The sequence below is a fragment of the Patella vulgata genome, chromosome 7 (assembly GCF_932274485.2).
Source record: "Patella vulgata chromosome 7, xgPatVulg1.2, whole genome shotgun sequence".
Lineage (NCBI taxonomy): Eukaryota > Metazoa > Mollusca > Gastropoda > Patellidae > Patella > Patella vulgata.
This window is the reverse complement of record NC_065885.2, coordinates 54,757,193-54,772,772: the sequence shown is the minus strand read 5'-3', so window position 1 is coordinate 54,772,772 and position 15,580 is coordinate 54,757,193. Positions and strand designations below refer to the sequence as shown.

The 15,580-nt window shown below is 33.4% G+C and overlaps 1 protein-coding gene across 1 annotated transcript in view; it reads right to left on the bottom strand.

Annotated features, from left to right (window-relative positions):
* Positions 1–15,580, bottom strand: part of LOC126828272 (integrator complex subunit 13) — a 134,100-nt gene that overhangs the window by 51,854 nt on the left and 66,666 nt on the right. The window contains exon 5 of the mRNA XM_050557954.1: positions 7,842–7,932. Coding sequence (XP_050413911.1) covers positions 7,842–7,932 — 91 coding nt within the window. The remainder of the gene's footprint in view (positions 1–7,841; positions 7,933–15,580) is intronic.

The window sequence follows — 15,580 nt, the reverse complement described above, 5'->3', positions numbered from 1 at the left end:
TATTTCCTTAAAAGTATCTAGACAATATGCTTTTGGTAACAAACATAATTTTCCGGATATTATTTTGATATGTTTCCCAGTCAAGGTTTTTGTATTTAGAAATGTGACAGATTGGGAAATAACTCTATAAGCTATTACAGATTGATTCAGCAAGCCTTACATATCTGTGAATATTGAAAATTGAACAAGGCACTACAGGCCATATTTCTTTTTAAAACTATTTTCAAAACTGCTAGATTTACATTTAGAGTCTGGGTTGAAATGACTTTGGACAAAGTGATGTTAAATTTTGTCAACTTTCTATTCTATTTGACATTTCAAGGTAATAGTGTATAGCATAGTTAATTAAAATGTCTGCTATGACCACCATATAAAGGAATATCTTCGTATAATCAGTCTACTCAACTCCTAATACTGGAAACTACATAATTTGGAAGCCAGACTTTCTACCAAAATGATTTGGATAAAATGGACGATTTAACAGACACTGGAAATTACATTTGAAAGTATTTATTTAACATACAGTCATGATTTACAGGATGAAAAACATTTCAAAACATGGTCAAAATAAAAATTGGTCTCGCTGATTGGTACAAAATAAGAAAGGATAATTTAATGTCTGTTTTTTTGGGTTTTTTTACAATTCTTTGGTTATTTTGCAACTGACAAATGGTTAATTTGAATTATGATGGTTTTTTTTAAACAATATTTTTTATTCAGGATGTCTGAATAGGATTGGGGAACAGGCTCCATGATGATGGTCTTGTTCGCAATGAGGACAATGTTTGCTCAAAGCCGCTGCAGAGCATTGTTTCCTTTTCTGTTCTTTTATATGTAGAATTTAATCTGTCAAGGATTCTTTTATTTCTAAATTACTTGCTTGTATTTCTCAAAAGCTTTTAGTTGCAAATTTGTTAAGTTTTGGCATTTGGGAATACAATGTACATAGCTAAAACAGCATAACATATTGTCATGATTGTTTTTTGACTTGTTGCTTATAATGTTTGAGGATGGTCGAATGGTTTAACATGTAAATGTTAGATTGCAAGGTCTGTCATTGAGTCAAGTGGCGTGGATTTGATTCCCCGCTTGTACGTGACAAGGATTAGACTCTTACCTCATGGGTTTCCTCCCACTGCTAAAGGAGCCTACGCACTAGCAAATTATTGAAATAAAATCAAACTATATGTTAGTCCTGAAATGACATAGTTTGTGTCAAATTAATTTAAACACCATCTCTCTCTCACTTTATATGTAACAGCCTAGTTGTGAGCTAAAAATTATATCACATGTGATGTCATGGTAAATGACATGGGTAGTTTGTGTCAAGTGGACATTAAACCCATTTCTCTCTCTATTTATAATGTAATACGGTAGCTTAGTTAAAATTATATCACATCATTATGATGACATAGTAATTTGATGTCATTTACAATATTTTAGTCTGGTAGCCAAAGGGTTAAACATTTGAGTTTCCTGGCATGCAAATTGACTGACAAGATTGTTTCACAGCTTAACATCGTGTGCCAAGAACGACAAAAATTTGTGCTCTAGGTCCAACAAAAGTCATTTCTTTAAATGGCGTATTTGTCAGTCAGTACAAAAGATCTGGAACCCAAGAATAACTTGACTCACATATTTATTTCAATATGTTCTTAATAACAAAAAAACGATAAGATTTTCATATTCCCAAGAGTCATCCCACTGAAAAGGAATCGATACATCATGAGAAAACTTCAATCAAAGAACAAACAGTTAAACACAAGCGTGAACTCTTAAACGAAGAAATACATCATCAAATACATCTTGGTAACATCAAGTAAAAAGCTTTGAATCATTTGGATCAAATAGTTTATGAGTTTTGACTCTAATCATGTCTGTATAACAAATGATCCAATGTCTTATAAATAGAGTTAATTGGTCTCGATAAACATAGGGGTAGGACTTATTGATCTGAGATTATTGTAGACTTGGTCTTCTATTACGTACATCAAATATACTCCCTTTCTCCATTCTTTACTCATTTATGACTTGAGCTACCCTATGGCTGATTTGTTTGCGAGACATAACGGGGGTCAATAATGTAATCTCCATCTTTTATTGGTACTCGATAGGGTTCGATTTATGTTTATTGATTTGATTAAAGACTGGTGTTCAGCTGATTCTCAGACCACTATCTACAGATAATTCTATTTTACTCTGTTTCAGGCATTGACAAATCATCAATGAGACGCTAATGAGATAACGCTAATTTGCTTTTGTTTCTTTGGTGGAAAATTTGACTTGTCTCCTACCATTAATGTCGTCCTTGGGTCCAAATTTTGTAGACAGTGTTTAAGAAGTAGAATTAGTCAGATCTGTGAATTTCGAGTTCTGGTTCATATCAGAGAAAATGAATACGTCCAGTATGTGTATAGTTGGTAGAAAATAACCATGATCAAGAATATTATAAAGTCAATGACAAACCCATTATTATAAGCAAAAGAAAAAAACCCTGACATTAAAAACTCTAAAAATGGACATAAAGGTTCCATCAAAGACAGAAATAGTAAACTGCCATTGAAATGGTATACAAAAAAACCATAGTAATTTGCTGTGATTCTGTTATTTTGTATGCAGTTTAAACAAGATAGAGAGCATCATTACGCATTTCAACATCAAAGGACAATATTACTTAATCCAACAACCTACCATTGTAATTTGGCCGTACTTTTAACAGAGAGAGAGAGAAATGGGGTTTAACGTCCACGTGACACAAACTAGGTCATTTAGGGACTAACATAGCAGTGGGAGGAAACCGGAGGACCCAGAGAAAACCCACGAGGTTGGATCCTTTTAATAGAAATTTTTTGCCGTCCTTTTAACAGAAATTCTTTGCATATCAAAAATAAATATTCTACTCCAATATGGATGCAATTCTATAAAAGAAAGTCCACAGTAATCTCAATATTTTTTCATGTCTGCGTTACATCAGAATTTTTCATTTCATGGACTATCGAATATATTTTTTTATTTTATTTTATGAATTTCAAGATACTGCGAGTCAATATGTTCGTGTTTAGATTATACTTGACAAACAGCAGGTGATAGCAATGAATGAAATTAAATGCGGCTTAATGTCTCACTTTTCTCAACCAACAGGGCTAACACTGAAATGAGCAAACTGATTTAGCCAACTAACAGACAGAAATGTGCAAACCGATTTATTTAAGCCAAAGGAAAACACTGAAATGAACAAACCGAATTATTTAAGCTCCAAGCTGATATACTGAAATAAGCAAATTGACTCATTCAAACGTGAGTAAAACACTGAAATGAGCAAACCGATTTATCCAAGCCAGAGTAAAACACTGAAATGAACAAACCAATGTATTCAAACCCCTGATACACTGAATTAAGAGTAAAGTACTGTCTGTTATCTTTTTTCTGGAAAAAAAGGTAACAGAATTTTTTTTTTTTTTTTTTTTTTTTCAGTCATAATTCTGAGCTGGGTGACCTGTTGGTATACCAAAGAATTTTTAGAATACCCAACAAATCACTTTAGATTTACCAGTGAACAATGACTTAGATTTAGAGATCTGCAAAAACAAAATTATCAAGGTCCTTTACTAAGGCTGTGCAAAAATATCGATATAATCGATAATCGGTAGAAGTTATTTAGTGATACGATTATCGGTATATTTACCTTCTGACGGCAAGTTACGGTCACTTTCACATGACTGAACTTGCCGTAGTCTGGCATGCAGACGCCTTCTATTATATTTTATTCTATTATTAGTAACACTGTGTGATCGCCAGTAACTCCCAAAGAGAAATCATGTATTGTCTTTGTATTTATCGGAGATATTGGAATAAAAAAAAGGTTCAAATGAATCAAGAACAAAACTTAGAATAATACTCAAGTTAATCCTACATTTAGCAACTAATTATTTTACATTAATTGATTTTTTTACGTACATCGGCACAGTATTAGACTAGGATAATAACACTACTGTAACTCGATCAACACAAATAACAGGTCGGTAAAGTTCGGTTTTTCCGGAAGAATGATAATCGATTATTATCGATAATCGCTGACAAATTCTTGCCGATAATCGATATTGAAATTTCATATTGATTCCCAGCCTTATCCTTTACTGAATTGGCACTTGATGACCTGGCGCCTGGTACGTTCGGGCATTTTTATGCGCGAACTCTTAGTTTTTTTTTACTGGCATGCGCACAGGTACTATTTCTTTTTCTTTTAACAAGTACCCAAATCGGGGATTTCGTGCGGAGGTAGTTCGGAGGTAAACAGTCTGTGAAGTACAACACTTGCCACTGTACCTGTGTATCGCTAATTATAAACCGAATGTGTGAAGACAGTTCATACACTAAACAAACCCATCGGTTTATTTTCTCAACAGTGTGACCCGAAGTGACCGCGGATTTATTGACCTTGTATGAACTTATCCATAGCAAACTAACCTGCCGCACATGAGGAAGTCATTATACTAATAATAAAAGGCGAGACCTCTTTTTGCGGCGCATGGCTTATCACTGAGTAGTAAACCGTCCACAAACAATAATATAGGAAGCCTAGTGACGAGTGTAGTACTGTAAGTAGGCTATAGACTATAGGTTTGAGTCGAGATTACTCGCTTTCAGTTTACTCTGTTTTTGCGATAACCAATTATGTGAGAAATACCATACTGACATTCGGTTTTTAAAAGTTGTACGCGAACTAAATGCGTTTGTTAGATACTGACAGAGCAGCCCCGAGTCGAACAATCACCGCCCGAGCTGTCTTCGTCAGCTAGTTTCACAATATCGTGCAATGGGTGTATTAATGTGATTTTTAGGTTTAACCCCGCAAACAATGCCAAAATAGTGTTTTCACTGCTTACAGAAAACTGAAATTTAAAAAAAAAATTTTTTATGAGGGTGACCCTCCCACACACTCCCTATCGAGCTGCCGCTCGGTCTGCGCAGCCTCATGCCTGGCATATATTGTCAACATTGTATATTTTTCCGTTTCCGCCCTTCCCCCCCCACAATATATATTTTACGGCTACGTTGCGACGGTACCAGCATACCCAGTTGTTGACACCCATTACATCACTCCTGTCTAACAAATCATAAAGCTGTGGTGTTACGGTGGCGGCATAGTATTTCACCATAACACCACAGCCACTCTAACCATTCATAATACACCTAACTATCCCTTTACAGCACTTCACTCCCTACACATTTCCCCTCGTCCTACTTTCCCAAACGTCAACAACACATCTCATACATCCAGTTCGCTGATTAACCCTTGTACCACGTCTACTGGATAAAAAGAGTTATTTGTAAACTGCAGATGATAGAGCTCAACTTGAATAACAATAATGTATCAGTACTTAATTTGTGTCTGACATTCCATAGAACAATGTGCTGCCAATTGAGCACTTCATGATCCTGTCAAACAAGATAAGATCATGTCCAATAAATGCATGAATATTTTCTAAACCATTAAGCCAAGTAAAATCAATGTTGTTGCCAAATCTGTACAGGACTCTTTATGTTTGATAGTTCTCTAAAAATCTGCACAAATATTTATCAATTGCTTGTTCCTGAAAAATTTCTTACTCTATTAAGGTTAAGAAGCTCCCTTATCTCCAAGTTAGAATTGTAGGCCCATACCACTACGAAAAAATTATTTCATATCACTTCGAATGGCATGTCTGTAAAACAACAAGAAATTGCATAATATCTTTTCAAATAGGACATTTGTTATAACTGTTATAACAAGTGAAATCCCTTATGTAACCTGATCAGCCAGGTCCACCATGTCTTGTAGAGTGGTGAGGGCCTATGAAGAGTTGTTCATAATTAGCATCGGTTTCGACCAATCACAGAAAAGGATGAGGAAACGCGGACTCACCCAGTCTCTGACCACTGAGCCGCTAGACTGATGGACCTTTCATCTGGAATTTAATATTTTTTTTTTCTTTTTGCCATGAACTGCGGGAACCCTGCGCCCATTTAGCCCATGTCTAAACATTGAAACATGACTGCAAGCCAGAGGTGACACATTGTACTACTAGGCCATCCCAACCCCCCTCCTAAAAAATTGTCCAAAAGTAGTTTACTGTTAAAAGAAAATGGTTAAATTTGCCCCAAAAACATTAGGGAGAGCTGAACTTCCCTTAAAACCCTCTGCCTAAATACACCTATATATATATATATACAGAAATATTAGAACAACTGTAAAGCTGCACTACTTTGATTCACAGTAAACGATGAAAAGATAAAAAGTATGCCGACACAAACTGATTTCAACACTGGTTTAATAACATTTTAACATATTAAAGTACTTTTCGTCCGTCTTGGGACTATTCATAAATAATGTCATTGTATAAAGATGGATAGTATAGTATATTTTAATATGTATACATATTTACATAGTAACACTGTGGTTTATATATATATATCATTAGTAATGACCAGAGTGTATAATGACTGGATAAACTGATCAAGCATCCCAACACCCCCTCCTGAAAAATCTCTGACAATTGTCCAAAAATAGTTTACTGTTGGAGGAAAATGGTTAATTTTGTCCCCAAAACATCTCTCGGGGCACATTGGGGAGGGCTGAACTTTCCTGCAATCCCTCTACCTAAGATCATTAGGAATGACCAGAGTGTAATGACAGATAAATAAATGTATCAAGCATATTAACTAACATGGAAAGATTGATTGATAAACAACGATGACACGATTGTTTAGTGATAAACTGACCAACCACACGAAACAAATGTCAATATAATAAATGAGCTTCTGCTTCAGTGTTTAATTAATCAGTTAACGTGTGGTTTAACATGTATATAGCTTTACAAATCATCTACATGTACAAGACTCATATATGACAACAACATATACTACTATCCACACTAAAAAGAAACTACCAATTTAAAAAGGTATGAATGAAATGAAATGGGGTTAACTGCCTACTTTTTCGCACCAACCAGCCTAAAGATGACAAGCAGATGCCATGGCAGGGGAGATTTTGTCTTACGCTTATTCAACTTCGAGCATGCCAGGCCCTCTGGCTTACATCGCTGACAAGGCCACCATATTGGAAAATCCAGAGGACAACACCAGGACTGAACTGCAAACTTTATTGGTGAGCCAGCGCCAAAAAAGAAAATCTAATTCAATGTTTTCATGACGACGAATATTCTATTAGCAAAATAGAAACCGGTGTTTCGGAAAATGCAGCCTTCACAATTAAAGAAGGGAACATATCCGGTATACACATCGCAGCTTGTAAAAAATGTTTTCGGACATTGCCCCAAAGACCATAAAAAAACGGCCCTAAAAGGATCATTTTCCTTTGTAATTAAACATTTTATCTTTCACTTTTGTACTTTAAATGTATGAAACACAGATAGTGGTATGCATATATATCCTACAGAATTCCTTATTTCGAGAGGGGGTCTTACCAGTGACCAATGCCATTTGCCAAAAGCATGAAAATCAGAATACTTCTTCATTTAATATATAAAGTTGGTTTTCCTTATAACCAGATTTCTTCACAATCTCTGTACATTGATGACAAGTTTAGAAATATAACAAAAATATAAACACAATGGATGGGTAAAAAGGCAATGAAACAACCTTGCTTCTCTTCAACAAGATGGAAGAATATTTGATTGTTCAAGAGTAATATTTTAAGAAACAACAAAATCCAACAAATGGGATTGTAGCCTGAGTGCTTCAAGTCAATTGGAATAAAAATAAACACTTTCTCAATGTTCAAGTCTCAAGACGCACCAAAACAATCAGTTTATTGTTTATTTTGTAAATTTATCACTTACTTCTTTTATTGGTTTATCTGTTATTTTCAGTTCTTCATTTACAGGAACAATATGGAGAAGAACCAATTCACAATGATCTATTGGAATTAAACTGGAAGAAAATTTACAGAAAGCATTAAAATTGCAAGATTTTTATTTAAACATACATTATGCAAGAGCTAAATCTGCCCATTGCAGGTCTTTCTTTAGGCCTGAAATGTTTTCTAAATTATTAATTAGACATTAATTAACTTATCCAGGCCATAATCAACTCTTGATGGCATCAGATTTCTCCGATATTAAATAGATTAGAACAGTTCGGTCATATTTTTATTTAAGCTAAAAATGAAGGAGCAAGACTTAGCTTCGAACAACCGGTACAGTGGTTGAAATTATTGCACACGTCTTGTTAAACCTTCAAAGCTAATATCTTCGCTCGCAATAGAGCAATTTGAATGAAATTTTCAAATTATTCATTTTGCATTATCTATTTTCGAACTATTATAGAAAGAATGGTCAGCTCTTTATCTAAATCTTACATAATGTATCTTTAATAGAATTGGCAACAAAATAACCACAAACAGCCAAGAATTCATTCATTCTATATGTTGAAATTAATATATAATCATAGCATGCTGGATTTCAAATGCAATTATGTGACCACTGTTGTACAATGCATTGTCTTATGTTTGTTGATAAAAAAAATGAAATGAAATGGGGTTTAACGTCCTACTGTTCTGCTCCTAAACTGGGCTAATGAAGACGGGCATACACCATACAGTGTGCTATGAGGGAAATTTTGCCTGGGCAGCGGGGCTACGGCCTACTCTTATATCAAATTCTAACTGCCAAGGGATCTTTTATGTCCACGCCAATATGTACACAGGACCTCGGTTTTTCGTCCCATCCGAATGACTAGACAGCTGTCCTTGTCAGGCCCTCTGATATAAAAAATGAATGTAAGCAAATATTTTAAAGATTCAGCCTTTTTATCGGTTAAAATTCTAGTACAGCAGCATTAAGTTTAATTTGAATAAGGCCCCAGTGCTTTTACTAAAAAGTGTTTCAGTCTGAAATTTTGATGCAACAAAATATCTATAATCCACAAGTTGCCAGGCAACAAAAAAAAGAGCTGACAACACCTACATCGTCTGATCAGTCTATAAAGATTGTTGGATTGTGATTCTTTAAATAAATAAAATTTGATCAGCTGATTTGTTGCAACAATGGAAAAAAGAAATATAGATTTTATGTAGATCCATGAACCTTATAATGTATTCTAAGGTCCATGGTAATCACAATCTGATTAAAACACAGATCCTATTTCGTTTCAATTTTATAGTTCAAAGGAAGAGTTGTTAATCGAATGTCTGACGTCATAGGGTCAAAAGCTGCTCGTATGACCTCTGACACGACCTATCGCTACAACTGGTCAGATCTTCATGTAGTGTAGTCCATCGAAAGTATAAAGAAACGAAACGAAATATAGATTTGTATTTTAATCAGATTGTGGTAATCAGATATTTAAATTGTACAGGTCTTACTAATCTGAACAATAAACTGTAGATGGGATGAATGTCTCTAGAGCATTACTACTCTGGAAGTAATAAATCTAACAGTGCTCATTAATCTAAAGATGGGTTGCCAGACAACGAAACATACGCCCACAGCAGCTAAGTCGTCCGAGCAGTTAACAACTGTTGTCACATATTTTTTCTATTGTCGGTAATGAAACATTTATAATACACTAAAATCTAATTAAGAGTAACAACACATTAAGTAATTATCAGAAAATCATTAGAATTTGTTTGACTTTTAGTTCTGTACCATGCTAACATTTAGTATACGAAGCATTTAATATCATGAATTTAGCTGTTAGTTATCAAAATTGATTGAAAATCAATATACTTGTTTGTCTCAGGACCTTAAACACTATGTATCAATCTAAAGTCAATCGGATGATAACTTTGGTCTCTAGAGCATCCACAAGATTTTTGAAAGTGATCAAGGGCCATAACTCTGGCAGTAATTATCGGAAATCGCTGAAAATCAATAGGCTTCTTCATTTCATGACTTTAAATACTGTGTATAAATTTAAAGTCGATCGGATATTAACTTTAGCCTCTAGAGCGTCCACAATCCGGCCGGCCGGACAGGGGCGACAACAATATTCGACCAGATTTCAGTGTGGGCATGTAAAAACAAAATATGATAACTCTTGCCACTAAGACACAGCCATAATATTTTACAAAGTCAGAAAGAGCAATAATTTTAGAAGTTGCTGGGGGAGTACTTTTCTTTATCTTAATTCTAGAAGTATGTTTGCTTAAATTTTAGTTACAGCTAAATAATGTTTTCTATCTCTACTAACATTTTTTGTTAATTGAATTTTTAAAAATTATATGGCACATCTGAAGTCGTATGGATAATATTAGGAACAAAAAGAAACCTGACAACCTAGTTGACTAAATCAGCATTACAGTCGGATCCCTAAATCCCCAGAGCTTCCCTAGATTGTTGAAATTTGGTGCCAGTTTATTCTGTCTATTGATGAATCTATAAAACAGACTGTCCCCAATCTGCAAATTCATTTTCATGATAGCCATCGCCTATACGTGCAAGTTAAATTGTAATCCATAAAATCGCACCATTTCAGATAAAACTGTGTTGATATCTGACTGACAGACGCCCCAACAAGAAATGAAAAACCAATTTTTATTAACAGACAGAAAGATACAATATTAAGTAACTGATTCTTCTGGGACTCCCATTTTATAATATAATCAGAATATAATGTGTTTTCATGTGTTCAAATTCATATTTGATATTTATGGAAGCTAGTAGACTGAATATATATTATTTCTCATTGAAATAAACTAAAATAAATGAAATGAAATGGGGCTTAGCATCTTACTTTCTGCACCAACTTGTCTAATGATGGCCATATGCCACGCAGTGGGCTATGCGGGGAATTTTGTATTGCACCCTACTCAGTCCATGCGAAATGATATTTTTTTTACTGGACATTTGGGCAGGTATTATTCCAACTATTACTGGACCGAATGAGATTTTACTGGTCCAAAAAAGTTCATACCAAAAATATGCATAAAATAAGTAATAATGGCCAAAAACTCGAAAAAACAACAAACAGTATATACATGTATAAGGGGGAAAATACTTTACTTTATTACAAAGATTATTTTTTGTACTAGACTAGCTCGATATACGGTACTACGTACTCGAGATAAGATTTTGTTTACATTTTAAACAATAGTGAAATTAACACAATAAATTAAACGAGAATTCAACACTAACAGTCCGTGCACAAAGTGCCGTCAGTCAGTGCCAATACGGCGATGATTTAATATTTGTAAGTTGAGTGTCCGTTAACCCGTCCACAAGCAAACCCATCCACGGTTAAGGTAAAACCGGTACTTGACTTGTATATTATTTAATTGATTAGAATAGATCAGTTTTACTCATTGTTGTTTATATTGTTTTATTTACCTAATAATCAACTAGCTTGGCTCGCCATCCCGACAGCGATTAGTTCGGGTTCAAATTCTTTATTCCTTTAAGCCAAAGACTCATCAGGTATAACATATAGCAGGGATAGAAACTAACGCTCGCCCATGTCCCTACTCATATTTTGATTTCCTAATCCCCAATGTAAACGTGTACATTGCACCCCACTCATATTTTGATTTCCTAATCCCCAATGTAAAAGTGTACATGCACTATTTATATGGTGTGATTCACCTATCATTTGACAACTCTACTAATCAGAATCAAGACAATTACAGATCTTGAATTATATGGGTGGAAATACTAGATAATATAATATTCCATATTAAATATCTATTATATAGTCCATGGTTTTATGTTAATGTTAAAGGGCATCTCTGGTGTCCACAGACTTTACATGTGTGTGAAAGAATTGGTTAAACACATTCCAAAGAACTTTTAGTATGTATATTGATAAATACAGATGGCCGTAGTCGTTTTAGAATGCATGTCAAATTGTGATTTGTTATCAATGTGGCCGAACCAGAAATAGTAACTTTTAAAAAAAGAAATCAATAATAGCATGCTTTTGGTTTATTTGTCGCTTCAAATGAAAGGCGCAAAATTAATCAAAACCAGGTGATATACAGGCTGTGTTTTCTAGCCTTTTCTGGTTTAGTGGCTGGGAATTCTCCGTAGAAATAGTCTGTTTCCAACTACAGTTTATTATCTTCTCACATTGTAATATAACAACTTTATCAATTTGAGAGGATTTATCAGTAAGCTGAAAATCGTTTGTGTATAGCTGTTACAGTTCTCTATGTTAGTTGGCAACAATAACTAATTTTCTTTTTTGCGGCATTTATGTCATCATGCCATCTTCTAATCGTGACAAAAGATTAACCATAGCAAAGATCTTTATGTTAAAATTATTCTTTCATTTTGTCTTGCAGGGCTCTCACTTCAAAAATTTACCAGTTGGTCAATTTTTGACATACCCGGTATCTTGTTTACATCAGTTTGACACGTTATTTTTTTTCCAAAATATATGACAATGTTTAGCATGTTCTTACACATAAAGACTATAATAAATGTTTTCTACTGTTAAATTGTAATAATTAAAAAAAATGTAAATTGACTGACAGGTTGGTCAATTTCACGACCGATCAGTCGACTCGGAACTGATAGCAATTAAATGGGCAACTAGCTTCAACTGACTGAACAAGACGCTTTGATTTCCAAGAGGCACTCGGGTCGACCATTTTCAGTTGAAGCCAGTTGCTTTCAGTTGTAAAGCCCCGCTTTAATATATAATACATTTGTTGTTCAGATTGATTAAAATGTGTCTGAGGAAGAAGATAAATGTATAATTGTCACTTTATGTATTCGCCAAATTCTATTGAACTTTATACTTAACAGAAATTTTCTCATTAATTTTGAAGAAAAAAACACAAAAAAAACCAATTACATTGAAGCCTTGGATAAAAATGATATGAAAGCTATTTGTAAAAAAATAATTTGCCACCCAGACATGATCATCAACAGGTCTGACCTCAAGTTACACATCTTATCTTAAAATATTATTTATCTAAATTAAATATTATATACCCAGTCAAAATGACCAGAAATAATTTCGTAACTATTCCAAACATTTTAGGCATACAATGGCTGATGAAAAAAAATCATTTAAACATTGGTTCTGATTCTTTGAGCGTGCTTCCAATTTTCAAACAATTTCTATATATTCCCTATTAAGTTTTCAAGAATTTTGTTTTCAATTCATTTCAAACCAGAAATCCAGAAATGAAATATTTCTTAAATAGTATAACAGCATTTTTTTTTATTCATTTAAAAGTCACAAATGAAATATTTCATAAAATGCACCTTTTTTTCGTATTTCAGATATTTTGGATTCCAAAACCTGTTCACATTCAACCCAGATCATTGCAGATCTCATTCTACAAATAATCTCTTTCTGCCCTTTTCAAATCATTTGCACACAATATAATGTTTTAGTAATTATTTTTAGTTGGATTAAGTCATGAAAAATTAGATTTATCCGAAGAATGCAAATGAGAACTACAGGCTTTAATGAATAATTGACAACTAAAAAATACAAATATTCTTAGTTATTATCAGAAAAAAATAAAATAATGCATGCATTTTTTTATTCTGGATTAATTTGTACCTCCAAAAATGCAAATGACATTTACTGGCCATGTTGACGAATAATTTTAAAATTAAAAAGGTAGAAAGACTCATTGTATTATATATGTCAATAATAAAAAAATCATGCACATTTGATTACATCCATATTGTAGTTCTGATTTTTTGGTTAAATGCTAAACAATCAACTGAAGTAGATATTAGCATGCATTAGACTGTTAAAAATGACATATTGTCCAAAATATTCTAATGACAATCCCGTCTTCATTAGCCCAGGTTAGGAGCAGAACAGTAGGACGTTAAACTCCATTTCATTTCATTTCATTTCTAATGACAATCAGAAGCTTTGATGAATAAATGGCAATTAAAAAGGTACAAATATTCCCAGTATTATAAGTCAATAATAAAGATGATTCAATTATGTAGATTTGACGATATTTATACGGTCATTTACATTTTAACCACCGTTTATCTCTTGATATGAACAGTTTTGTATCGTAACCAACAATGTGAGAGTTAAACTTAAGTGTGTAAAGGCTATTACAAGCGAAGCTGTGATCAACTCTGTGATCAACTCCCAATGCCTGATAATAGAGACGTGACTAGAGGGATATATTGGTTCAATACAAGTCTTTATTTTCTACCGTATAGGGCGATAAACAAGAGGCTCTGCTTGAAACTAACAGTATCTCAATCCAGTCTTTATCATACAGATTAATCCTTATTGTCTGACGTGACTTCGTTCAATGACCAGTAGCTCGAATTATTCAACGTCTTGACCAACATAAAGTGATTATTTCAAGCTGTTTCTGGGATAATTGAATCGATGTAGAACTTTTTCAAAATTGAAAAAGAGAAGATTTTGTGAAGAGGAATAGTTTTTTGTGAATAGGGAATGTATCATCGTAGTCGGATTCATAGCGAAAAGGATATGTGCTCCCAGTACAGCAATGGATATATACCCGCAAACAGGTATGGTCTCTAAAATCAAAAACATATTTTTATATTTTCAATTATGACCCCAAATCTGGTATTCATGCAAATAACAAAACAATCAAAGGTATTCTTATTTTGTCTACCATATGATATTAGTGAATTTTTTTAAAACTTTTACACAAAACAATAATAAACAATAATGAAAACATTTTTTTTTTTTTAAATTTTTGCAAATTATAAGGACTATCAAAAAATAAATAGGTTAAAATTAATAATACAATTACAAGTACATGTAGAACATCTCTGTTTTTTGTTTCGTGCAACAGGATTTATTTTTGGTGCTACCTGAGAATCAGAGTGTTCTATCTCCATTTTGGGGAAAAAAAATAGAGTATGATGTGCTTGAAGATTTAACACCAAGATCTATCTTGTCCAAAATATTTCCGACCACAATTATTATAAATAGGTTTTTAAAACTCTTTAAATTTCTAACTTTTATGTGAAAACCTGGCTGTTTGATTTCCTGCTATTTAAAGGATATAGAACAGTCTGGTTCCATGGTTTCTGTCCACTATTATTATGTAATATTACGGTACTTAAATTATAAAATTCTTCTTAATTTTATTACACATCTGACATTTATCTGAGGCAAAGTATAAACGTGGAGGGTATTCAAAAGATAATCATTCAGGGCTTTAACCCAGACAGTAATCAAATGTATTCATATGGGATATCATAAAATATGGAACTTTTTATTTCAAGAGACTATGAATAGAAAATAATAAACATATTAGCCAATACTGACTGTCCTCGAACACCTAAAAGATCTTTATGTATAAAAAAAAATTAAAACAAAAATTAAAAATAATAACTTGGAAGATCTTGAACAGACTCCATATTCAGTACAGTTTTTAATCAATAATTTGTAATTCTAGTGAAAGTAGACTAAAAGTACACATATCTTGGAATCATATCAGAATATCTGAGCAAATTTATCCAGATGCATCTGAAGATATCCCGGAATCTAACAGTAGGATATCTCAGGAACCTGAACAAGGATTTCCCAACAATTTGCAGGAAATAACTTCTTATACCTTGGCATATTGCAGAATCCCAACCCATCCTACAAATTAGGATAATATTAGTTAATATTC